Source organism: Gossypium hirsutum, chromosome D11 (genome assembly GCF_007990345.1).
Source record: "Gossypium hirsutum isolate 1008001.06 chromosome D11, Gossypium_hirsutum_v2.1, whole genome shotgun sequence".
In the NCBI taxonomy this organism is placed as follows: domain Eukaryota; kingdom Viridiplantae; phylum Streptophyta; class Magnoliopsida; order Malvales; family Malvaceae; genus Gossypium; species Gossypium hirsutum.
In genome coordinates, this window is record NC_053447.1 from 50,528,934 (window position 1) to 50,556,864 (window position 27,931).

At 32.6% G+C, this 27,931-nt stretch overlaps 1 protein-coding gene across 1 annotated transcript; it reads left to right on the plus strand.

Annotated features, from left to right (window-relative positions):
- The first annotated feature begins 1,740 nt into the window (after positions 1-1,740).
- On the plus strand, positions 1,741-3,967 carry LOC107913620 (transcription factor CSA). The gene is made up of 3 exons (XM_041104211.1): positions 1,741-2,623; positions 2,872-3,306; positions 3,438-3,967. Exons 1-3 carry the CDS (start codon positions 2,161-2,163, stop codon positions 3,689-3,691), a joined length of 1,152 nt encoding a protein of 383 aa, XP_040960145.1. The 5' UTR covers positions 1,741-2,160; the 3' UTR covers positions 3,692-3,967.
- The last annotated feature ends 23,964 nt before the right edge of the window (positions 3,968-27,931 follow it).

Sequence of the window (27,931 nt, forward strand, 5' to 3'; positions counted from 1 at the left end):
TTTGAAGAATCCCCTTTCAAAGGCGATGTTAGGTTTAAGTCCCTTTCCAGATTCAACCCCAACAAAAGATCAATGTGTTTCTCGAAGTCTCTCCCTTCCCCTTCCCCCCAATTTCGTCGTCCTAAATCAAAAATCCCTGGATTATTTCCCCTATTCACCCCTTCTCCTTCTTCTCGCAACCACACACTGTTCATCGCGAGAGCTCTCATGGATTGGGCATTTAAAGACAGATCTTATCTCATTTCAGCTACTTTTACTCCTAATGCCATTTTAGCCTAACAAAAAGAATCATCGTGTCCCAAGCAACCACAAAAGAAGCAAAACAAGGTCAATCACTCATATTTAAAATTGACATATGAATAGTTCCCGGGTGAAAACATGACTTTCTTTTTGCTTTTCAAAGGGTGCCTAACATCCAATTGAACCCGTATACTTAAATAATTTCTTAGCCCCTTACCCAAGTTCATGCTATCATACTCTAAAAATTTCCTAAGGAAATGACATATTTGTCTTGCTAAAGATTTAGTAAAAAACATCAATGGTACATCATGAACTTGTGCCCAAAAATTAAAAAGATTAGTCTCACCTACATCGGATCATCCCCTTCTCCAAGCGATGAATCATCAAAAAAAAATATTATTAAACGTCCATGGAGCCCCTTTTTGTACTCGCTCCATGTCCATTTTGTGAAAAAAATTGAACAAAAGCCTTTTCTCCCTCAAATTTGAGATCCGAACCCCTCTAACAGGATGTCATAAATTTGCCATCGTACTTCTCAATGCCGGAAAGTGGGTAACACTTGATATAAGAAAGCATCTTACCAGGCAAAACTCATATTCCTCCATCGCAGAATCAAGAACCTTCCGTGCTTGCAAAATCTCTTCTTCCTTATCGTCCAATGGTAAATCAGCCAATATGATTTGAGAATAAAACAAAATCACTCCTGATTAAGAAGCTCCGTCACCAAGATTTAAGAAAAACACAACTAAAACCTAGAAAAACCAAAAACATGCTAGAAACAGCAGACCAAAGACGTGGTAGGAGAGCAGACACTTTTTTATTATGTATAATTTCTCCAAAAAAAAAGGAGAAATTAATGTGCCTTGTTGCAAATTTGAAGAGAATAAAAACATGAAACACTAGTAATCCAGTTTTGAATGAGTTTAATTTTTCAAAGAGTAAAGCAATATACCTCGTTGAAAAGGACACTGTATGTTTGTGTTGGATAATTAACAAACCCCAAATTAATTAATGGATAATTAATAGACTCCAAATTAATTGATAATGATTAAAATGAAAAATGATACAAATACTTTGGATACAAATTAACGATTCAATATCGAATCTTTAGTTTGGATAAGAGTAATTAATATCGTATTAGTGAATATATTATTTTTGTTTAACATTGATACATTATGATTATCTATATATTTTAGTGTATCATTTTAAATTTATTAGTAATGTCTAATTTTTTAATATATATTATATGTGAATTATATATTTATAGGACAACGTTAATTTTAAAAATATTAATTATGAATTATAGATTTAGTTTTGAAGGTGAATTATAGATTTATATGTGGTTAATTTTCAAAGGCAATTAATAAAGTGATGTAAGAAATAAGAGTGTAACATAAACCTGAGATTTCGTTGTTGACATGCATCGAGTTGAGTTAATAAAATCCTTTACCAACTAAGTGATCTCTCTTTTTTAAGTTTGTTGTAACTTGTAACCCTTTTCTGTTTTTATAAATTTATTGATTGATGGAGAAAAGCAAAAGGGTGCTGAGAAAGAGAAACAGATTCTGGTTTTGGACCAAACCCCGGTGAGAAGGAGAAAATGAGTCACAGCCAACATCAATACCAACACTTTTCCAAACCAAAAACACCATTCCCACAGACACTGCGACACACCCCACCACCCACACGAGCGGGTCTCGAGTTGCATGCAACCCCATCGTCCTCTTTCTATTATTTTAAATAAAATGAACTAATAACTTGCCTCTTTTTAACCTTGATTTTTCCCTTTCATTCTTCTCTGCCCCTTCCTCCTTACTCCCTCCCATGGTTGTCACAGCTAGCTAGCTACCTTCTTTCTTCTTTAACTGGTCTTGTTTTTCTTGCTTTTCTTTTCTGGGTTTATCCTGGTTTTTGGTGACAATGAGTCTACCAAATCTAAATAATGATTTCGACTGCTGCTCTGGGGTGGTTAAAGAGATGAACTTTTTAGCTCCTCCTCCTATTCTTTCTCCTTCTGTGGAGAGAGATTCTACAAATCCTCAAATGGGGTTTCAGATTCCAAGCTCTTTGATGGAACAGCACAATAAATGTTTGAGCTTTGAGCCATTAGAAAGCAGGGGAACCATGAGAGCTGCTGCTTGTTATGGGAAAGATGGGGTTTTGGGTGATGAGAAAAAGGGACTGGCTTTGAATTTAGGGGTTGAAGTTGATGATGTAAGCAATAAGAACTCAGGTGCTGTTGGTGGTACCAAAATTGGACACACTAAGCTTTGTTCTAGAGGCCATTGGAGACCAGCTGAAGATGCTAAGCTAAAGGAGCTTGTAGCTCAATATGGTGCTCAAAATTGGAACTTGATAGCTGAGCATCTTGAAGGAAGATCAGGTAACTCAACTGAACTTTTATGTCAAACAAATTTACCAACAATTTTAACAAGTCCCCCATTTTTTTAGCTTGATCTTCACTAGACGAAAAGGAAAGTTTTTGTTGGTTTTTTTTCCTACATTTGTGAGGGAAGGTCTTAAACAATGCTTTGAATCTGATTGATGAAATCATCCAACCGATTAAAGTTCCATTTTGCTATCATTAGTTTTGCAAAAAAGTTGAAACTTGTTTATATATATGATTGGCAGGGAAGAGCTGTAGATTAAGATGGTTTAACCAGCTAGATCCAAGAATTAACAGGAGAGCTTTTAGTGATGAAGAAGAGGAGAGGCTGTTATCAGCACATAGGGTGTATGGAAACAAGTGGGCAATGATTTCTAGACTGTTCCCTGGCAGGACTGATAATGCAGTAAAGAACCACTGGCATGTTATAATGGCTAGGAAACATAGAGAGCAATCTAGCTTTTATAGGAGGAGAAAGCCTTGTTCTTCTTCTTTTGCTTCTCAAGCAGTCCCTAAAGGACTGGATGTGACTCTTCAAAACAATGCTTGCAGTGATCAATCAACAATTTCCAGCAACAGAGATGAATCTGCCTCTACTTGCACTGATCTATGCCTCACTCCCTCGTCAGCTGAAGTACCCCTTGGATTTTTCTCCAGTTTCAGTCCTGTTCTTCAAATGGGTATGCTTACTTTTTCCTATTTTTATCAAAAGTTACACTAATCATTTACTTTTTCATGGTGGGTTGTCATTTTTTTTTATCTCATCTTAAACAGTAATAAGAGTTGTGAATGTAACTTTTTTGTATTGCAGGTCCATCACGTACCAAAGAAAATGGGGATTTTGGGAAGCTTTATGGCAGTGGCAATGTGTTATACCAACAACAAGGACCAATGGGAGTGGCTAATGGTGTGGACCAATCTACTCACTCATCAGACTCCGAAGTTACAGCAGCCGAGCCAGTGGGCACAAATAAGACCAACCATTCCATAGAAAGTGAAGATGGAAATGAGAAGAAGATCCACAACATGCGCTTCATTGATTTTCTTGGAGTTGGAGCTTCTTGAACACCATCAGCTCTCTATTTTTTTGGAGATTAAAACTAAAGATATCCTGCTGAAAACAGTGGAAAAAATAGAACAAAAGTTTTGTTAGGCAGTTGAAATGATGGGCAAAAAGTGGGAGCTATAGTCCTTGTTTGTATAGTTTAGTTTTCCATGGATGAAGAAAAAAAGGAACTATAGTAGAGAGAGAGAGAGAGAGAGAGAGAGAGAGAGAGAGAGAGAGAGTTCTAACTTTAAGCAGCTATGAGTTTATAATAAATAAATCTTCAAAACTTTTTTATTTGCATTAGTTTTGGTTTTGCAATTATCCAAGCAAACGGCTGCTAGTTTGCCCTCTCATTGAATATTAGAATTGCTGGATCCATTTTTCAGTTAATTGGTCAAACCTTGTCTACTGTTTTACTCCCCCATTGAACTTGATTGAGATAATTTAGCAAGTTTGTGGTGAGAGATTTTTGTCCCGTTTGGGTAGTTGTAAAACTATAGTAGAAAATTATAGTAGACATCTTGTATTAAGAATCAGATTCTATTCTCCTTTATTTAAAATTTTAAGTAAATTCGTATCATTAAATTAAAGAGTAAATTGATTCTTTTATTAAAAATTTCATCTATTTATACGGTTAAAAAATAGTTCATGTACATTAGCATGATATACAAGTGGCATGACACATATTACTGTTTGGTTATGCGGTCAATCACGTCAGTCTTTAACAATATAAATAGATGAAATTTTAATAAAGAGGAATAATATGCTCTTTCAAGCAATGTACAAAAACTAATTTACCCATTTTCTGAGTAGATGAAACAAAATGTAATCTAATTCTTAATACGAGAATTTTTATAGTACTTTTACCTCCCATTTAGATATTTAATTTAATTTCGAATTTAGTTAATGATATAAGAAAATCTAAAAAAAGATCAAAATCAAAGGTGGGACAGGAATAACTAAAAATAACATATAAAACTCCAATGGCAAACATTTATAGTCCATTGTTGTAGTCAATAATTTTCTTAGAAGGATGAAGCTTCATTTTCTGTCCAAGTAAGTATACATAACCCATTTAACTGAAATGAATGAAGCTGCCCATCTTTCATGACTTTTCATAATTAGTTTGACCATGTTGGAGTCAATCACTATCCAGTAGTTAAGGCAGGACCACCAAGTTGATGGAAATAGCAGAAGTTTGATGGCTAACATCAAATGGGGCCTACCTATCTTGCATCAATGCTTCTTAGATACTATAAATGGTCAATTATGAGAATGTTTTTATTGTCAACCAAACTAGGAGATTATAACTCTACAATTTCCTCATTTTTATTTATTTATTTCTAGGAAATAAAAAAAATCAAATTATGTAAACAGTCCATGAATTATTTGACTTTAATCTTTAGAGTTTGATTCTAAAGAAAACCATTAGATTCTTTTAATAAAATTATGTGAATTTTTTTATTTACTAAGAGTGGATCTAGATGGGAGCTGTGGTACAGTATGGTACATTTAGTTTACTTTTTTTTTCACATTACAATATTGCTACAGTATTTAATCTCACTGCCACCGCTGTTTTTACACTAACCGCAGGCACCGTCTATCCAAACCTACCTTAAGACGAAATAAAAAGCTAACTTCACATGTACAGTCAATTTTTTTCCCTCATTTCCTTTTATCTTCGAGAACTTGTTCTTCTTTAGTTTCAAAACATTAAATTCTGCTATTAATATTTGTACTTTGCAAAAGTTATGAGCTTAGTCTTTGTACTTTAGTTTGGTCATTTTTAATGTTTATACTTTTCAAATTTTAAAATTTCAGTAATTACCAAATGATAATTGTTAAATTGATTAAGCTAAGTTATGCTATTTCCAAAATTTGATAAGGCAAACATATAAGCATATGTGTAATGTCATGCCAACTTGTAATTTCCACATATTGCTCACTAAAAATCATGTTAATGAATTAGTGAATATTATTTGCGTCAAGATTGAAATTTCAAAATTCAAAAAGTATAAAGACTTAAAATAATCTAATTGGAGAATATGGACTGACCAGTTTAACATTGCTATTGTGGTTGAAAAGTATTTTTGAAAAGCTTAATTTGAAAAAAGTGCTGCGAAAAAGTGTGGTTTGTTAATTTGAGGTGTTCAACATTGCTATAAAAAATTGTAATGGAAAGTTAAAATCTCTATTTTGGACATGATATTGAAAATTTTTAAATAAATTGATTTAAATAATTTAATATAGTTATACATAAAACCTGGAACTGTACACATAGCACATGATTAGTATTTGAGTTTAAACAAATAGATTTAATTGCTACTATTTGAGTTAAATCTAAAATTTTAAAATAAATTAACTATTTCGAAAAGTACATGAACCAAATCTATTTTTTAAAGTACAAGGATTAATAGCAAAATTTAACCATTTAAAAACAACAGGTTTAGTTAGCGAATGGAATAATCCTTCCCTCATTTTTCCATAATTAGTTTGGTTGGAATGAACGAGGAATGATATTCATCCTCTAATCTTGCCTCTCTTACAATACTCACTCTTTTAAGATACCAAATGGACTCTTCCATCAAAGAATAGGAAAATAGAACATACTTTTATATTTTCCTTTCTAAAACAATCAAATGTTGGGATATTGAAGAGAGAGGAGAGAAAAACTTTTAATATTTATAAAATATTAAATTAATACAAAAAGTATTTATTGAAATAAAATATTGATTATATTTTTAATATTATTTAATTTTAAAAAGCTCTTAGATAATATTCATTAAATATATAATATTTACAATATAATTTTAACTAGAGTTTCAAAATTTTGGTTTTAAAATAATTATTTATTATGGTGTTATATTATAGATGTGTGCATAAGTTGACCAATTTCTTAGGTTTGGTAGACCCATTTTAAGTCAAATTAAATGATAAAATTATATGTTTAGTTTAATTATATTATATACACCAAAACAGGTTTTTAGCGACGCTTTCAAAAAAACGCCGCTATAGATCATGTTCTTTAGCGGCGCTTTCATCACAAACGCCGCGAAAAGTAATGTTCTTTCGCGGCGCTTTTGTAAAAAACGCCACTAATTTTGGGATTTTTGTAAAATAAAATTTTCTATTTTGTCAGCCCTCCTGTAACAACAAATCAAAAGCAACCAGATCTAAACCAGCAAAAAACAATAAATTTATATAATATTTCAAATTAAACGAATAAAATAATATTAATATCAATAAATAAAAGTGAATTCATAATTTTCTTTACAAAAATGTTAAAAGTTAAAATGATAAAAATATTTATGCAATACACTATGACGGCGGAAGTTGCGACTGCTGAAACATCTTCATCATAATCTGAAGCTGCTGTTGAAGTTCGTCGTACTTTTTGCTCTGCTCTGCTTCTCTCGATGCCGCATCCGCTTTAAGTTGTAGCTAGAGTTCTTCATATTTCTTTTGAACCTCTGCTTCTCACACTGCAGCCTCTGCTTCTCTTGCTGTAGCCTCTGCTTCCCTCGCTGCAGCCTCTGCTTCCCTCGTTGCCGCCTCTGCTTTAAGTTGTAGCTGGAGTTCTTCATATTTCCTTTGAACCTCAAATGTGGTCGCTTGCATCTGAGCCATCTGGTCTTTTAACCTCTGAACTTCAGCTTGAGCCTGACTCCCCGAAGCCATGTATTGCTGTGAGCTGGATCCAAAATATTGGGTTGGACTAACAAAAGATCCTTGAAATCGAACCCGACCATACCTTTTAGAACCCAAAACTTCAGTAATAATCTGGTTATCAATGTCTTCAGGATGAACAGAACTATCACTAAAAGCAATCGCTTCGTACTCCGCCTTTTTATCCTTTAGTTTTTCCTAATAAATAAATCACATAGTTAGGAACGCAATATATATTAAAAAAACAAATGCAACATAACAATAGTCGCATTACAATTAATGAATTAATCCATTAGAAAATAAACACTATAAATAACTAAAACAAGTCAAATCGTATTAAGTAAACGTACCATAATTTCACCAGCTTCAAGAGTCATAGCAGATCCATCTTTCTTCCTATGTGTAATTTCAAAAAGTTGAAGGCGTCCAAATTTTTGACCGAACGACCGTTCCTACAATATAGTAGTAAAAATATTATTTAATGGAAAGTTATACATATTTGACAATATTAAAAAATTAAAAATACCTCCGCCTCAGCTACACATGCAAATCTTCTCGACCAGGCTGTGTGAGTGAATTTTTGTTTCTGCCTGCTACTTTTTCCAACTCGTTCATGATCTTACGTTATGAAATTTTTAGTACGTAAATAGTAAATACTATAAACCAAAATAATTACAATAGTTTGGAAGTACGTCATATCTCGCCTTTCTTTGAATGCCAAAATCTAACCGCATCTTCCCATTGGTACTTCAGCATACCCGGCGGGACATTTTGCAATTTCTCATCGAAGATTGTTTTTGTCTTATAATAATATTTCTTCAAAGTACTTTTATGGTCTCTCCATCTTTTTCCCAATGCCTTCTTTACATAAGCATCCGAGACCTCTAAAGCAAACTTCGCCTACAAATGACATTAATCTTTTTCCCAGGCATTACAGATGACATTAATATTTTGTTACCTTAATATTATCAAGAGCTTGGTTTTTGTTGCTATCAGGCATTTGATGCCATGATTCGTAGTTGATAGGCAACATATTCACATTTTGTGCTAAAATGCCCATGTATCCTGCTAAAAGTCAAGATTTTGATCCAACAGGCTGACCAAAACTGTTTCTGCATACCTTGACACGCTCGACTGGATCTAACTCGTATAAATCTATAAGTAGCGTACGTCCTCGACCTCGCCGCGTCTCCATTCGGCTCTTCATGATGTACACTTGTTTCGAGTTCGGTAAAAGCATTTCCACCGAGATTACAATCATCAGATGCTACAAAGTCGGCTAGGACCGACTGTAAACCATAATTGTGAATATTAAATGCTTCCCGCAACATCCCTTCCATGTCATCCCCTCTAACAGACTGATGGTAAGCAGTACTATCATAAGATACATCCATCCTTGAAGAGGAAGTACTAGGCGGATATTCTCCATGAAAAAGCCATTGTTTATAACCCCGAACAAACCCATCAACAATTAGATGCTCGTATACAACTTCACGATAATGCCAGTTTATGTTGACACACTTCTTACACGGGCAAAGAATCATGTTCTCTTGGCTTGCATATTGAAATGCAAAATTTAGAAAAGTCTATACTCCATTTCGATAACCGCCGCTTACCCTTGACAAATTCATCCAAGACCGATCCATTTCTTATTTCTTGAAGTCTGATTTTCACCAGAAATTACAAGGGTAAGTTGTTCAGTGGTAAGTATAAATGAGTTATGTAAGTATATCATATGATATATAATCATAGATAAGTAAATTATGTAAGTTATGTACGTGTATAAGTTATGTAAGTTATGTATTAAGTAAGCTATGTAAGTTGTGTATTATGTAAGTTATGTAAGTTATCAAAGTAATGTATGTTATGTGAGTTGTAAGTTATTATGTATTATGTAAGTTATGTAAGTTATGTAAGTTAAATGTATTATGTAGGTTATGTAAGTTGTGTAAGATATTTAAGTTATGTAAGTTTTGTATTATGTAAGTTATGTAAGTTATGTAAGTTAAATGTATTATGTAGGTTATGTAAGTTGTGTAAGATATTTAAGTTATGTAAGTTTTGTATTATGTAAGTTATGTATGCTATGTAAGTTAAATGTATTATGTAGGTTATGTAAGTTGTGTAAGATATTTAAGTTATGTAAGTTTTGTATTATGTAAGTTATGTATGCTATGTATTATGTAAGTTGTTATGTTGTTACATAAGTTATGCAAGTTTATATATAAGCTTGTAGATAACTTATGTAAGTTAATATGTAAGTAATGTATTATGTAAGTTTATATAAAAAATTTTTTATAAGTTATGTATTATGTAAGTTAAAAGTAATGTATTATGTAAGTTTACATATAAGTTTATGTGATAGTTATGTAAGTTTATATAAATATTAATAAGTTATGTAAGTTCTTGTACATACAAATTTTGGTTATGTAAGATATGTATGATGTAAGTATATCACTTTTATGTATCTTATTTATAATTATTTTTAAAATTATAATATATTTATTAATAAGTTAACTTAAATTTATTAATAAGTTATGTAATTTATGTAAACACAATTGTTAATTCATTGACATTCAATAAATTAATCGATCAAATTATTGTATGAAAATGATTATTAAACACTAACATCCAATCAGTTAATCGCATCTAACATCGATAGTTTATTAATTTAGGAGTAAATTTGATAACTCATTTCTTTGCCAAATTTGATAAATTTTTCACATTAAACCGAATAAAATAATCGCCCATAATTTATTCAAATACTCAAAAACATAAAGTGCTTTAAGAATTGGCATAATCCGAAATTTAGTAAACTCTGTAGATTGTTTTTGTTTGGGTAAACAGTTCGTGGAGACATATCAAATCATAATTTAAACATTGCAATAATGTAATCAGGTAGCTGCAAAGTTACATGCACAAATTATAAGTAAACAGATACCCATAGGTTCAAAACCAAAAAGCTTAATTAAAACTCCCTTTTAATACTCAAAAATAATAAGTAAACTATTAAGCTAAAATATATCAAAATCAGAAATTTAAACATTTGGATGTGTTTTTGTAAGAAAACTATGTAGGGAAACATAGGAATAAATACCTCAAATTTCCTCAAATTCAAAGCAAACTTCTGCAAAAAAATAACAAAACACAACTAACTTAGTACCAAAAAACAGGAAAAAATACAACAGAAGTAAACAGAGGATTATTTAACTACATTTAGATTCAAATAAATGTAACAATTTTAATTATCACAACAATCAACTTAATATGAATTGATAAAGTAACACTCAATAATTGAATTGTACGATTCAATCAATTGAAGTGAAGAAATCAGAAGTTGTTCCAAGGTTAATGTCTCAACTCTCGAGTAACTAACAAACACATAAAATTGACAATTTCCTATTAACACTGCAAGTAATATTTTATCTGCAAAAAATAATTTCTTCAAAAATATTAACACTGCAAGTAATATTAACACTACAAGTAACTAACAAACAAATACATATTCAATTTAACTTCAAAAATAATTTCTTCGACTCCTTCAATGAACTATTTTATCTGCAAGTAATAGCTATAATAAAATATATTTATTAAGAAGTACTTCGAAGATCACCATTCTAAAAACTTATAACTGATTTCAACTATTTGACTCAAGTCAGTCGCTAATCGTTTAATCGGATCGGATTGGGGTTTAAGGAAGCAAATGAAAATGCAACAAGAAGGCATCAAGGCAACATAGAAACAAACCCTAAAAATTTATTTCAATTTTATCTAATGCTTCAGTACATTGTTGAAGTAGTTTAATCGAAACCCTAAACCCCAAATAGCTACAACTGAAACAAAACCCTAACAATTCCACGATAAATACCAGAAACGGCTTACCTATTTAATCGACAAATCTCGCAGCTTTGCCCACCTTGTTTGAATATCGACTCCAACCTATTTTTTTCCTTCATATTTTTCTTTGAAATTTTCTTCCCTTTCGACACTTCTTTCTCTGCTAACCTCTCTTCAATTTCCCTCTTTCTGGATTTGGAGGACGACACCAGAGAATTAAGTTAACGTCCTCTTAAGAAACGGCGTCGTTTAACGTAATTTTAAGTCAGAGTTGCAGTGTTTTGAGAACAAACGCTGCTACTGCATCGACATTTGCGGCGTTTTAATTAAAAACACCACCAAAATTTCAAGTACAGAAAGAAACGGCGCCGTTTTATAAAAATATAAGGAAACATTCTGGCGTTTTCCCAAACACGCCACAATTAATATATTATCGAACCGGTATCGTTTTTAGTAAATTTTATACATCTTTGCGGCGTTTTTAATAAAACGCCACTAAAAGATTCCATCCTTCAACTGAAACGGCGCCGTTTTCGCAAAGTTCAAATATTATTTACGGCGCTTTTAGGAAAAACGCCACAACTAAAATTTATTCCCTAAGCCGAAACGACGTCGTATCGGTAAATGCAATAAATATTTGTGGCGTTTTTTATCAAAACGTCGGTAATGTCTACCTTTTGCGACGTTCTAATTAAAAATGCCACTAAAATTTCAAGTACAGAAAGAAACGGCGCCATTTTATAAAAATATAAAGAAACATTCTGGCGTTTTCCCAAAAATGCCACAATTAATATATTATCGAACCGACGCCGTTTTCAGAAAATTTTATACATCCTTGCGGCGTTTATAATAAAACGGCACTAAAATATTCCATCCTTCAACTGAAACGGCGCCGTTTTGGTAAAGTTTAAATATTATTTACGATGCTTTTCGGAAAAACACCACAACTAAAACTTATTCCCTAAGCCGAAACGACGCCGTATCGGTAAATACAATAAATTTTTGTGGCGTTTTTTATCAAAACGCCGCTAAATCTTACATATTTTATTTATTTATTTATTTTTTGTATCATTCATTTAAATAATTAATTACCTATCTATTTAAACAATTAATTACCTAAAAATTAATTTAAATAATTAATTACCTATTTATTTATTTGTTTATTTATTTTTTCTTATATTTTGGTCCTATATATACAAATTAAATAATTAATTAACTATATATATTATATGATCCGTATCAAAAATATCAAATGGTACTTAGGGTTAAATGTTTTTAAATATACAAGTATTAATTAACTGTGTCATTTAACAAATCTCAAATTATAAACCTTAAACCCTAAATTAACCAATCAATCTACATGCATAAAGTGGTCAGCTATCTATTATATATCTCTTAAATAATATAAACTATACTAAAAATTTCAATATATTAAATTTATTATTATCTATTTTACAAATATATAAGAACATATTTACCATAAAAAGTAATCAAACTAATTAATCTAAACTTAAATCCTAACATGACTGTTGAAACCCTAAACCCCAAACCCCAATCTCTAACCCCTAAACTCGATCCTAAATCCCTAACCCTTAACCCCTAATCCATAACCCCTAAACCTTATTTAATATATAATTAAAACACACTAATTAATCTAAACCCTAAACTCTAACCTAACATTAAATCCCTAAACCCTAAATCCCTAACTCTTAACATCTAACCCTAACCTAACCCTTAACCCATAAACCTTAAATCACATTAACCCTTAAACCAGAATCCCTAATCCATAATCCTTAATTCCATAATCTATAAAACTTAAAATTGTAACTCCTAAACCAGTCTTAAATCCTAAATTAACCATATATATACCCTAAACCATATTTATTAAACCCTAAACTATAATGATAATTAAATTAAATATTTTAAAATTAATATTATCTTATCTCTTACTATTTGAAATGATTTAGTATATAAATTAAAAATCAATCAGTCATGTACCCAAAAAATTTTAAAATTATGGCTTAATAATAGTATTTTAATTTTTCTATTTTTAACAAATATTTTTCTATGTTTTTTATTTCAATTTATTTATACGCGTCTTTATTTCAAATTAATCCATTTTTAACAAATATTCATTTAAAATTAAATTGAATTTTAATTAATATAAATAAACAAATTAAATAGTAATTAATTCAATATTTTAAAATTAATACTATCTCTTTTACGATTATATAAGAAATTATTTAATATATAAACTAAAAAAATCAGTAATGTATCCAAAAAACTTTAAAATTATTTTAAATAATAGTATTTTAATTTTTCTATTTTTAACAAATATTTTAAATTATTTTAAATCCCTGAGCATTAGCGGCACATCCTCAAAAACGCCGCTAAAGCACTGAGCATTAGCGGCGCTTTATTAAAAACGCCACTAAATCCACGAAAGCTAAGAAAACATCGTCGTTGGGCTTAGGTTTCTTTGCGGCGCCTTCCCAAAAACGCCGCTAAAAGCCTGAGCATTAGCGGTGCTTACTTAAAAAACGCCGCTAAATCCCTGAAAGCTCAGAAAACGGCGTCGTTGGGCTTAGGTTTTTTTGTGGCGCTTTATAAAAAACGCCGCTAAATCCCCGAAAGCTCAAAAAATGGCGTCGTTGGGCTTAGGTTTTTTTGTGGCGCTTTAGCAAAAACGCCGCTAAAGCCCTTGAGCATTAGCGGCGCTTAATTAAAAACGCCGCTAAATCCCCAAAAGCTCAGAAAACGGCGTCGTTGGGCTTAGGTTTTTTTGTTGCGCTTTAGCAAAAACACCCCTAAAGCCCTAGGTATTAGCGTCGCTTTCTGAAAAATGCCGCTAAATCCTCGAAAGCTCAGAAAACGACGTCGTTGGGATTAGGTTTTTTGTGGCGCTTATCAAAAACGCCGCTAAATACCCGAAAGCTCAGAAAGCGGCGTCGTTGGGCTTAGGTTTTTTTGTGGCACTTTCGCAAAATCGCTGGTAAAGCCTTGGGAATTAGCAGCGCTTCCCCAAAAATGCCGCTAAATCCCCAAAAGCTCAGAAAATAGCGTCGTTGGGCTTAGGTTTTTTTTTTGTGGCGCTTTCGCAAAAACGCACTAAATCCCTAAGCATTAGCAGCGCTTCCTTAAAAACGCCGGTAAATCCCCCGAAAGCTAGGAAAACGGCGTCGTTGGGCTTAGGTATTTTGCGGCGCTTTCGCAAAAACGCTGCTAATGCTTATTTTCAACGGTGTTTTCCATGAAGTGCCACTAATGATTGATCTTTAGCGGCATTTTTTATCCAACCGCCGCTAAAAGCCTGTTTTGGTGTAGTGTATGTTTACTTGTGGCACCAACTCAATCAATAACATTAGTAATACTAGAAATTATATCACACGAGTATGCATGTGGAAACCATGGATTTAGAACATAGATAGGTGTTTAAAGATAGCACATAATAAATAATGAAATGTATATTGTTTGAAACTAAATAATCATAATAACATATAAAATATGTACGATATTAAAATTAAAAATAAATTAAATTGTGAGTAAGAGAAAATTTAAACACATAAATACATCAAATTAATAATATTAAGTGCACTACAATTATTATTGGCATAAATTTAAGGAATGTTAAAATAAAAATGTATAAAAAGTAGTGTTAATATAATGGAGATAATAAATTTTACATATTAAAATAAATATGTATAAAACATATTAAAATAAAAATGTATGAAGTAGATTAAATGAAGTTGGTTGTGTTGTAAATTTAAAGTTTTACTAATTTAATTGTCGTGTGTTTAAATATCATCATATGCATATTTTTATTTTTTATTGATTTTTGTAAGTTCTCTTAAATAATATAACTTATTTTAATTACGAAATGACATTTCTTATTAAATAAATGAATAGTCAATTGAATTCTTAATTGAATATAACACCCAATTGAGCTCTTGATAAAAAATTAGCGATCAATTAAGTCACCACATTATGTTTTCTATTTAAACCTTTAATGTTGTTAATATTGTGCCATGACATTTAAAAAAGTATTAAAAAAGAAAAAAACTTAAAAAGTATAAATATTAAAAATTCAAAATACAACAAAGAAGAAGAAGAAAAACCTAAAGCAACCATCAGTCTCATTAAACTCGAGCATAATTTTGATATTTCAAAGCCGAAGCCTTTTCCATTTGTATTCAATTATTAGCTCAAAATTCCCGTCAGTCGTATATACATTACTTTATTATAACAATTTAGTCCATAAATTATATCACTTTTTTTCATTTTATTAGCTCATTTCAATACTTAACGTTAGATCTATCACAAAGTTCAATCCAACCAAAGTTAGAGAGGCATGTAGGGATTTAGGGATTTATCCCTTAAAAATGAAAAAAAAATATACTTCAAATTGTAAGTTAATATATGATAAAATTATATTTTCCCTTTTAAAAATGATAAAATTATAATTTACAATAGAAAATTTATATTTTGGCTCTTATAAAAATCTATATTTCGCTTCTTCCCCTCTAAACTTTTTTTTTTGGCTTCACCCAAAATTTGAACTTTGACCCAAACGGTAATAATTAATTCGTTAGGTCAAAATTTGTCATTAATCTCGTAATATGAGTAAGTTATAAATTTAGTCTATATCCTTTAATTTTAATCATTTTTAGTCCTTGTATTTTTAAAAATTTCGAAATTTCAGTATTTATTCAAATAGTTGTTAGATTTATTAACTAGAGTGATATTTTTATTTTGTTTTGAGTATTATGTAAAATAATAAACGGTGATAAAATGTTTTCTCATAAAATTTTAGAAATATCAAGGGGACTAGGGAGGTCCTTCTCCTCCCTTTCTTGGGTGAGGGTGTTGACTGAGTCTGTTTTGACCCTCTCCTACCTGAAGCCTCGTCGAGCCCTTCATCTATGGCTGGCCTCTTTTGCGTTAGATCTTGGCCTGTTGGTGTCCCTCTCGGGGTTGCTTCCTTCTTCGATGGCATTATGTTGGGGAGGCGGCTATCACAATTTGTCCTTGATGGTTTTAGGCCTGTGTTGTTAAAGATGTCGCCACCGTTTTTGTCCTTTTTGTTTTTGTTTTTTTGTTTTTACTTGCTATGAAATACCCATTGGTGGGCAAATGACGACTAGACAAGCGGCTGTTACGCGCATCATGGCATCAGCTTGTTTTTTTAGACAATAATCCGTGTTTGGTTACGTGTGAAATATTAAATGTTTAATTCATTTAATAAAGTTTTTATTTAATAATAATAACTTTTAATTTCCTAAAAAGCATTTAACTCACTAAATGTAATTTCTTAAAAAATTAAATTCACTATTTTAAATATTGTATATATCTACAATTTTTTATATAATATTTCTCTAACAACAAAATAATGCATTTTCACTTAATAAATAAATATTTTTAAAAAATTTCCACACTCGTTAATGTATACCTCATAACTATATTTATAAAATACTTTTAAGTATAAACAGGTTTAATATTTTTAAATAAATATAATTTTAATATATAATATCGTTGTTCTTATTCTAAAAAATTATTAAACTAATATATTTATGTAATTGTGTTATATATATATATATATATATGATGTGGTGTACTCTATTCAAATTATTTGCATATATTTTAAATATTTTCAATTACAACTTTATACTACTTTCTAAACTAAACTTTATATTTTTAGTTTTTAAATCTTTCGCATTAAAAAAAATGGATTAATAATATGTAAATGTTGGTAAGATATTAAAATTTGAAAGTATTTTTAATATCAAAATATGATCACAAAATTTATCTTTTTATACTTACGCTGTAATTTTTTAATTCATTTATATTTTATACCATAACAATTTAAGTAAAATAATTAGTCTATAGTGTATAATAATAGATAAATAATAATATACAATGAGGCACTGCAGAAGTTGTGCCTTCTAAGATTGACACGATTACTTTTTTCTTTAATTATTCTTTGGGCGGGAGGGAAATGAGGGAAAGAAACGAAGAAAGGGAGAGGAATTTAAAAAAAAAGAGGAGATAATAATAAAGGGAGAAATGTGTAAAATAGATCATATATTTATTTGAATATTTAAATTTTCAAAAATATTTTATTTTTAAATAACATGTTTAAAGTGATAAATATGCTAATTGATTCACATTAGATAAAAGATTTTAATTCTAATTCTAATTAATTTGATCTACTTGCAAATGTACATTCAATTTGTTACAAATTACTATTTTAAAGTTCCCCAAGGGGACAAGTTAGTCTGGCCAGTGAACGTACCGGAGAGTTTTCAATGCGCTGTTGGTATGAAATTTTTAAGTAGGTGAAACCATAAGTGCTACACCCCCAATGTTGCTAATACAATTTTTCCTTTTTGTAACAAACTTGACAGTTACACATTTGGAACATTATCAAATTCAATTCATTTTAACCAAATAAAAAATCATTTGGAGTGGCCCGAGTCATTTCTAAACTATCATCAAAGTTTAATTGCATTTGGGATTATTCATCACCTTCTTAAAGCAAATCAAAGTAAACAAAGTTAATATCACAACATTGGGCTAGTGGTGTAATAATATTGAGGATAGAAGACCTCCAATACTTACACACACAAATAATAAAAATAAAATAAAATAAATCATTAACTCAATCAAATAACCAAAGTAAACAAGTCAACTAATTTAACCAATCCTAAGTACATGCCAAATTTTACTAATTAAAGGTTCTTTACAAATAATGACTACAGACACTCTTTGACGATGTTACTCGATCACAAACTCACGAACTACCTATTATCTACGCACAAAATTGAAAATCCGAGCATTGAACTTTTTATATCTAGATAATTAGAAGTTTTCTTTTAAAGAACCCAAAGTCCTTGAATCCTTATAATTCCTTTTTGTTCATTTTTCCCCTTTTGCTCCGCCATCCCCACGTTGAGCAATAACCAAGCCTCACCATTACCTTGTTCAGCCAGCCACCATCGCACCCTACTTCTCTATCGCCGCAGTATTATTTACACGTTATTGCGCCAACACCGAGCATCACTAGGCCCTTACACAACACGGATCAGCAATCACCAATCATTTTGCCGCTGCTACAAGCCGATCCCTCGCCAGCTAGGCCAACGAAACATGGCCATTAGTCCCTGTACTGCTCTAATTCACTGTTGTTGCTATTTGTTCCAATCATTACGGATCAACTTGCCATCATCGCAAGCTTCTTCGCCTGCTTAATTTTCTTTTTCTTGGCCAACTGCATCTTTCGATTTTGCTACTATATTACCGTTCAAATTTGCTTAATTACCGTTTTGATGAAATGCTATCCAATAAGCAACCTGCTTTAATAGGATCAGCATGTGTCTTGTTGCTATGATGAGTTGGTAATTGCTTAATTTTTTTTTTTAAGATCGAAGGCTGCTAGTTACCTCGAGTCAGGTAAATTAATTGATGTATTTTTTAAGGTGATTTTCACACTTATTCCAGCATTCTATATATAGCATATATTAAAGTGGTTGTATTATTATATATTTTATATATGTGTGTATATATAGAAACGTGGGTTGCTCCTGTTTTAGATATTTAAGCATGTATGTTGTATGTTCGTATAGTAGTACATATATTTAGTCTTGATCAATATACTTATAATATATATATAGTTTACATTGGCATGTGGCTTTAACTCATGTGTATGCAAGTTTTAATATTGAGTCTATGCTAGGCAGGGGTAACTAGGGGCTGATAAAGGCTGGTCTACTTAAAATAGAAAATTTTTATTTAAGTCTTTTAAAATAATAAAAAAATTGATTTAGTCCTTTAAAAATGGTAGAGGTATAGGCTATTAAAATGGTGAAATTATATTTTTACTATTATAAAAATTACAATTTAATTTCACCCCCTAAAAGTTTTTTTTTGGCTTTGCCTCTATGCTAGGTCTAAAATTAATTTTATATTCTAGGTCTAAAGATATAAGCTATTAAAAATTAAAATTTAATTTCGGCCCCTAAAAATTTTCCTGGTTTCGCTCCTGTATGTTAGGTAGGGGCATAGCTAGGGGGTTGGTAGAGCCCCGGCCCCCCTAAAATGAAAAAATTTACATTTAGACCCTTTAATTTAAAAAAAATTAAATTAGTAAAGGTAAAATTGTATTTTGACCCCCTAACAATGATAAAAAATTAATTTAATATTTTAAAAGTTATAAAATATAAACTATTAAAATGATCAATTTATATTTTTATTATCATAAAAATTATAATTTAATTTCGACCCTTAAAAATATTTTTAACTTCGCTCACGATGTTAGGTCTAAAATTAAGTTTATATGCGTATGCTTTTTAACACATGTTAGAAAGTATTAAGTTTATTTTCGTGATAATCTATGACGAAAGTTGCCAAAATTTTTTACAATTTCCACCACTGTAATTTTTGTATTAGGCAACTACTCGTGACCATGTTCCGTCATTTGAGTTTTATTTCTGTCCTTGTCCCCGTCACTAAATTTTATCACAATTTTCAGTCACAATTTGTTGCCTCCTATAAATTTTTGTTCCTTTTCTGTCACATTTGGAATTTTCCACAGCAATACTTAAAAACAACAAATCTATATTAGAAAAATACTAAAATACCCAATAAGATTTAAAATTGAATAGAAATTATTATTAAATTCAAATATCAAGTAGTTCTACATTGTCAAAATTACAATAATAATATATTTTCAAAAAGTATAATTTTAACTTTGTATTAATTTATAGCATTATAAGGTTTAGAGGTAACATACAACAATTTTACCAACTTTGGGGAAATAAGGGAAAAGTGGCAATTGTAGATACCGGCTAAAACTGTTGTCTTCCAAATCAAATATAAAAGCCACCTTTTCAACCTCTAATTTCATAATTTGGGAATCATAATGAGACTTATCAATATACAAATATAACTTGTGGAAGCTGCCATCAATTAATAACAAGGAAAAAGAGTTGATCCTGTTGAATATTGGCAATCTCCCACATTAGGAAAAGATAGAAAGGGAGGGGGTTTGGTTTGTTATATATAGAACCCTTCCCCCTTAGGTTTTATCATTCCAAAAATCCAAGTAGCTAATTGTAACTTGGTGTTGATCTTCTCTATTGTAATATTTCTAGAGGAAATATTAATTTGGTAGTGTCCGAGGACGTAAGCTAAATTGGCCGAACCTCGTTAAAACTCTGGTATTTTATTTCTTATTTGTTTGCTTATATTTAATAGCTTTATGTTGGTTATATTTATTTAGTTATTATTGCTATAAATATCTAAGTGAGTTCTGTCTAGTTGTTGGGTTTTAAGCGGGACCATTTGTGACCCCTCCAATTTAACTGGAAATTTTCTTAGTATAATTGTTGGCATAATAATTATCTAAATATTTCTGATAATATTGTTATTAATATTATCGTCGCTTTCGCAACAATTGGTATCAGAGCCAAGGTTTTGTAGTATGCTCTATGTTTGCAGCTTTGTCTGATCTTACACATCAGAATCATTTCCTAAAGCTTGTGGGTATTCCGCATTTGGTGGCTATTAAATAGAAGCTATGGCAAAAATGATAGAAGAAAAACCATCCATATCAACAACTTCCACTTCGTACATTTTGTCGAGGGTTGGAACTGCAAATACGAGATTTGCAGTGGAAATTTTTGATGGAACGGGTCATTTCGGCATGTGGCAAAGTGAGCTTCTAGATGCCCTCTTTCAACAAGGTCTAGATATTGCCATTGAGGAAGAAAAACCAGAAGGGGTTGATGATAAAGAATGGAAGACCATCAACCGATTGGCATGTGGTACAATTCGATCATGTCTTTCCAGAGAGCAGAAGTATATATTCAGTAAAGAGACTTCTGCAAGTAAATTGTGGAAAGCATTGGAGGAGAAATTCCTGAAGAAGAACAGTTAAAATAAGTTGCATATGAAGAAAAGATTGTTTCGTTTCAGTTATGTTCCTGGTACCACGATGAACGAGCACATTACCAATTTTAATCAGCTGGTGGCTGATTTGTTGAATTTGGATGTGACTTTTGAAGACGAAGACTTGGCGTTAATGTTGTTGGGATCGCTTCCTGAGGAGTTTGAGTACCTTGAAACTACTCTACTTCATGGAAAGTCGGAAGTAACTTTCAATGAAGTAACTGCTGCATTGTATAGCTATGAACTACGCCGAAAAGATAAGTTGAAAGGTTCAGGTGAAGCAGCAGTGGAAGCATTGGTATCAAGAGATCGTCAGGAAAGTCAGTCTAAGGGGAAGAGAAGAAAGTCCAAAGGTCGAGTTGTTGCCAAAGATGAATGTTCTTTTTGCAAAGAAAAAGGACATTGGAAGAAAGATTGTCCAAAATTGAAGAAAAAAGGGAAGACTCCGCAAGATGCAAATTATGCAGAATGCAATAGTGAAGTAGAGTCAGACTTTTCTCTTAGCATGTCATCTTCAACATCACATGCAGATGAGTGGATCATGGATTCTGGTTGTTTCTATCATATGTGTCCCATTTGGGAATGGTTCTTTGAATTTCAAAAACTAGATGGAGGGGTTGTTTACATGGGTAATGATAACACATGTAAAATAGCAGGGATAGGTTCAATTAAACTGAGGAGTCATGATGGATCTACTAGAATTTTGCGGGATGTACGATATGTCCCAAAGTTGAAGAAGAATCTCATCTCTTTGGGGTCGTTAGAATCTAAAGGCCTAGTTGTGACAATACGAGATGGAGTTCTTAAAGCAACTTCAGGAGCATTGGTGATGTTGAAAGGCATAAGAAAGAACAATCTGTATTACTACCAAGGTAGTACAGTGGTCGGGACAACAGCAGCAGCAATTTCGAGTACCAAGAAGGACGTTGAGGCAACACAGCTGTGGCATATGCATTTGGGCCATGCTGGTGAAAAATCCTTGCAAACTCTAGCCAAACAAGGATTATTGAAAGGTACAAAGACTTGCAAACTTGAATTTTGCGAGCATTGTGTTCTGGGAAAACAACGAAGGGTGAAATTTGGCACTGGGATTCACAATACTAAAGGTATTCTGGATTATGTGCATTCTGATGTATGGGGACCGTCCAAGACTCCATCACTTGGAGGAAGACATTATTTTATCACCTTTATTGATGATTTTCCAGAAGAGTTTGGGTGTTTCCTATGAAGAACAAAGATGAGGTGCTTGAAGTTTTCCTTAAGTGGAAAACTAAAGTTGAAAATCAGATAGGAAGGAAGATTAAGGTTCTCCGATCAGACAAAGATGGAGAATATAAAAGCGATCCATTCCTGAAGATATGCCAAGATTGTGGCATAGTAAGGCACTTCACCGTAGGTGGAACACCGCAACAGAATGGGGTGGCAGAGCGTATGAATCGAATGCTTGTGGAGAAAGTTCGATGTATGTTATCTAATGCTGGATTAGATAGAAAGTTTTGGGCTGAGGTTGTGATGTACGCTCAACATCTCATCAATCATTTGCCATCATCTGCTATAAATGGCAAGACTCCTTTGGAGAAATGGTATGGAAAACCTGCTACTGATTATGACACCTTGCGTATTTTTGGTTCTATTGCATATTATCATGTGAAAGAATCAAAGTTAGATCCAAGAGCAAAGAAGGCTCTATTCATGGGCTTCAATGCTGGTGTTAAGGGATATCGTTTGTGGTGTCTAGAGGCAAAGAAGATGATAATCAGTAGGGATGTTACCTTTGATGAATCTGCCATGTTGAATAAGGTAAATCCAGAAGGAGTGAGTAGTACTTCGCAGCAGGTGAAGTGTACTCCGCAGCAGGTGGAGTTTGAGCAGAGAGTGGTAATTCCAACAGAAGGTACCACTAGTGATTCTTCATTGGCAGATGTAGAGTCAGATGAGGAAGAGGTTTCTACCCAAGAACCTCAACAGCAATCAGAGCCAATTGCAGTCAGAAGGCAGAGACGAGAAATTTAGAAACCTGCTCGTTTCACTGACATGGTAGCTTATGCACTTCCAGTTGTTGATAATATTCCATCCACTTACACCGAAGCCATTCAAGGTTTAGAGAATAATAGATGGTTAGGTGCAATGGAAGAGGAAATGCAATCTCTAGAGAAAAACAAAACGTGGAAACTGGCACAACTACCAAAAGGGAAGAAGGCGATTGGTTGCAAATTTGAAGACACTATTGAAGTTTGTGTTATGAGAAGATGTTCGAAGATGTGGAATATCGCCAAGGTGGAGATTTGTTGAATATTGACAATCTCCCACATTAGGAAAAGATAGAAAGGGAGGGGGTTTGGTTTGTTATATATAGAACCCTTCCCCCTTAGGTTTTATCATCCCAAAAATCCAAGTAGTTAATTGTAACTTGGTGTTGATCTTCTCTATTGTAATATTTCTAGAGGAAATATTAATTTGGTAGTGTCCGAGGACATAAGCTAAATTGGCCGAACCTCGTTAAAACTGTGGTATTTTATTTCTTATTTGTTTGCTTATATTTAATAGCTTTATGTTGGTTATATTTATTTAGTTATTATTGCTATAAATATCTAAGTGAGTTCTGTCTAGTTGTTGGGTTTTAAGCGGGACCATTTGTGACCCCTCCAATTTAACTGGGAATTTTCTTAGTATAATTGTTGGCATAATAATTATCTAAATATTTCTGATAATATTGTTATTAATATTATCATCGCTTCCGCAACAATTGGTATCAGAGCCAAGGTTTTTTAGTATGCTCTGTGTTTGCAGCTTTGTCTGATCTTACACATCAGAATCATTTCCTAAAGCTTGTGGGTATTCCGCATTTGGTGGCTATTAAATAGAAGCTATGGCAAAAATGACAGAAGAAAAACCATCCATATCAACAACTTCCACTTCGTACATTTTGTCGAGGGTTGGAACTGCAAATACGAGATTTGCAGTGGAAATTTTTGATGGAACGGGTCATTTCGGCATGTGGCAAAGTGAGCTTCTAGATGCCCTCTTTCAACAAGGTCTAGATATTGCCATTGAGGAAGAAAAAACAGAAGGGGTTGATGATAAAGAATGGAAGACCATCAACCGATTGGCATGTGGTACAATTCGATCATGTCTTTCCAGAGAGCAGAAGTATATATTCAGTAAAGAGACTTCTGCAAGTAAATTGTGGAAAGCATTGGAGGAGAAATTCCTGAAGAAGAACAGTCAAAATAAGTTGTATATGAAGAAAAGATTGTTTCGTTTCAGTTATGTTCCTGGTACCACGATGAACGAGCACATTACCAATTTTAATCAGCTGGTGGCTGATTTATTGAATTTGGATGTGACTTTTGAAGACGAAGACTTGGCGTTAATGTTGTTGGGATCGCTTCCTGAGGAGTTTGAGTACCTTGAAACTACTCTACTTCATGGAAAGTCGGAAGTAACTTTCAATGAAGTAACTGCTGCATTGTATAGCTATGAACTACGCCGAAAAGATAAGTTGAAAGGTTCAGGTGAAGCAGCAGTGGAAGCATTGGTATCAAGAGATCGTCAGGAAAGTCAGTCTAAGGGGAAGAGAAGAAAGTCCAAAGGTCGAGTTGTTGCCAAAGATGAATGTTCTTTTTGCAAAGAAAAAGGACATTGGAAGAAAGATTGTCCAAAATTGAAGAAAAAAGGGAAGACTCCGCAAGATACAAATTATGCAGAATGCAATAGTGAAGTAGAGTCAGACTTTTCTCTTAGCATGTCATCTTCAACATCACATGCAGATGAGTGGATCATGGATTCTGGTTGTTTCTATCATATGTGTCCCATTTGGGAATGGTTCTTTGAATTTCAAAAACTAGATGGAGGGGTTGTTTACATGGGTAATGATAACACATGTAAAATAGCAGGGATAGGTTCAATTAAACTGAGGAGTCATGATGGATCTACTAGAATTTTGCGGGATGTACGATATGTCCCAAAGTTGAAGAAGAATCTCATCTCTTTGGGGTCGTTAGAATCTAAAGGCCTAGTTGTGACAATACGAGATGGAGTTCTTAAAGCAACTTCAGGAGCATTGGTGATGTTGAAAGGCATAAGAAAGAACAATCTGTATTACTACCAAGGTAGTACAGTGGTCGGGACAACAGCAGCAGCAATTTCGAGTACCAAGAAGGACGCTGAGGCAACACAGCTGTGGCATATGCATTTGGGCCATGCTGGTGAAAAATCCTTGCAAACTCTAGCCAAACAAGGATTATTGAAAGGTACAAAGACTTGCAAACTTGAATTTTGCGAGCATTGTGTTCTGGGAAAACAACGAAGGGTGAAATTTGGCACTGGGATTCACAATACTAAAGGTATTCTGGATTATGTGCATTCTGATGTATGGGGACCGTCCAAGACTCCATCACTTGGAGAAAGACATTATTTTGTCACCTTTATTGATGATTTTCCAGAAGAGTTTGGGTGTTTCCTATGAAGAACAAAGATGAGGTGCTTGAAGTTTTCCTTAAGTGGAAAACTAAAGTTGAAAATCAGATAGGAAGGAAGATTAAGGTTCTCCGATCAGACAAAGATGGAGAATATAAAAGCGATCCATTCCTGAAGATATGCCAAGATTGTGGCATAGTAAGGCACTTCACCGTAGGTGGAACACCGCAACAGAATGGGGTGGCAGAGCGTATGAATCGAATGCTTGTGGAGAAAGTTCGATGTATGTTATCTAATGCTGGATTAGATAGAAAGTTTTGGGCTGAGGTTGTGATGTACGCTCAACATCTCATCAATCATTTGCCATCATCTGCTATAAATGGCAAGACTCCTTTGGAGAAATGGTATGGAAAACCTGCTACTGATTATGACACCTTGCGTATTTTTGGTTCTATTGCATATTATCATGTGAAAGAATCAAAGTTAGATCCAAGAGCAAAGAAGGCTCTATTCATGGGCTTCAATGCTGGTGTTAAGGGATATCGTTTGTGGTGTCTAGAGGCAAAGAAGATGATAATCAGTAGGGATGTTACCTTTGATGAATCTGCCATGTTGAATAAGGTAAATCCAGAAGGAGTGAGTAGTACTTCGCAGCAGGTGAAGTGTACTCCGCAGCAGGTGGAGTTTGAGCAGAGAGTGGTAATTCCAACAGAAGGTACCACTAGTGATTCTTCATTGGCAGATGTAGAGTTAGATGAGGAAGAGGTTTCTACCCAAGAACCTCAACAGCAATCAGAGCCAATTGCAGTCAGAAGGCAGAGACGAGAAATTTAGAAACCTGCTCGTTTCACTGACATGGTAGCTTATGCACTTCCAGTTGTTGATAATATTCCATCCATTTACACCGAAGCCATTCAAGGTTTAGAGAATAATAGATGGTTAGGTGCAATGGAAGAGGAAATGCAATCTCTAGAGAAAAACAAAACGTGGAAACTGGTACAACTACCAAAAGGGAAGAAGGCGATTGGTTGCAAATTTGAAGACACTATTGAAGTTTGTGTTATGAGAAGATGTTCGAAGATGTGGAATATCGCCAAGGTGGAGATTTGTTGAATATTGGCAATCTCCCACATTAGGAAAAGATAGAAAGGGAAGGGGTTTGGTTTGTTATATATAGAACCCTTCCCCCTTAGGTTTTATCATCCCAAAAATCCAAGTAGCTAATTGTAACTTGGTGTTGATCTTCTCTATTGTAATATTTCTAGAGGAAATATTAATTTGGTAGTGTCCGAGGACATAAGCTAAATTGGCCGAACCTCGTTAAAACTCTGGTATTTTATTTCTTATTTGTTTGCTTATATTTAATAGCTTTATGTTGGTTATATTTATTTAGTTATTATTGCTATAAATATCTAAGTGAGTTCTGTCTAGTTGTTGGGTTTTAAGCGGGACCATTTGTGACCCCTCCAATTTAACTGGGAATTTTCTTAGTATAATTGTTGGCATAATAATTATCTAAATATTTCTGATAATATTGTTATTAATATTATCGTCGCTTCCGCAACAGATCCAACTTAAATAAATTAAGGTCGAAGAAAGAAACTCCAAAGATTACATGTACAATTAGGTGGCCTCACACCATATCCATTGAATACAATTCAAAACTACTTTATCATTTAAATGCTTAAAATAAACAAATCAATGCTATATAGATGCTGAACAATACTTACAAAGTCAACTCCAACGGTACTAATGTAGTTTTCCATAAATGAATCATCCTGGTTCTCATGAGTAATAGATTATGAAAAACCTCTAAGTTAACAATAACACTTATTGATTAAAATCTTATTATATATTTTTTATTAAAGTATTACCAACATGTTTCAAATTAAAACATTACCCACAATACTAGACCTTATGTAATCTTCAACAACCTCAATTAATACCAACCATAGAGTGTCACAACTGAAAATGTTAAAGGTGAAGTGTCACGACAATTATGGGTACTAAATTAGAAAAACTTTCTGTTTAAACGGCTTCTAGTATGATTACAAGAATCTAGCGGATTCTTTGGTAAATAGTTAGAATTCAAGTTTAGTCTTATTACATTAGAAACAATAGTTTTCTTTTAGTAGGAAACATTATGATTAAGGGTATTAATAATATTGACCGACTTGGGATTAAAGGAAACGGTAGTGGAAAGATTATATATGGGTGGACTCTTTCATTCTGATATTCATTTTCTTTCTTCCATATTCTTCTCTAATTTGTTCTATAAAAGAGAAAAGTTAAGAAGTGATTTACATGGAGGGAAAAATTAGTGTATCAACTTAAGTGATTGAGGATTTAGTAAACTAATAATCTTTCTAAGCTTTCTTGTATCTTTTGATTGA

Coding starts and splice junctions, on each gene's coding strand:
- LOC107913620 (XM_041104211.1), top strand. CDS start 2,161: ATGAGTCTACCAAATCTAAATAATGATTTCGACTGCTGCTCTGGGGTG. Junction 2,624..2,871: donor GCATCTTGAAGGAAGATCAG/GTAACTCAACTG, acceptor TATGATTGGCAG/GGAAGAGCTGTAGATTAAGA. Junction 3,307..3,437: donor CAGTCCTGTTCTTCAAATGG/GTATGCTTACTT, acceptor TTTGTATTGCAG/GTCCATCACGTACCAAAGAA.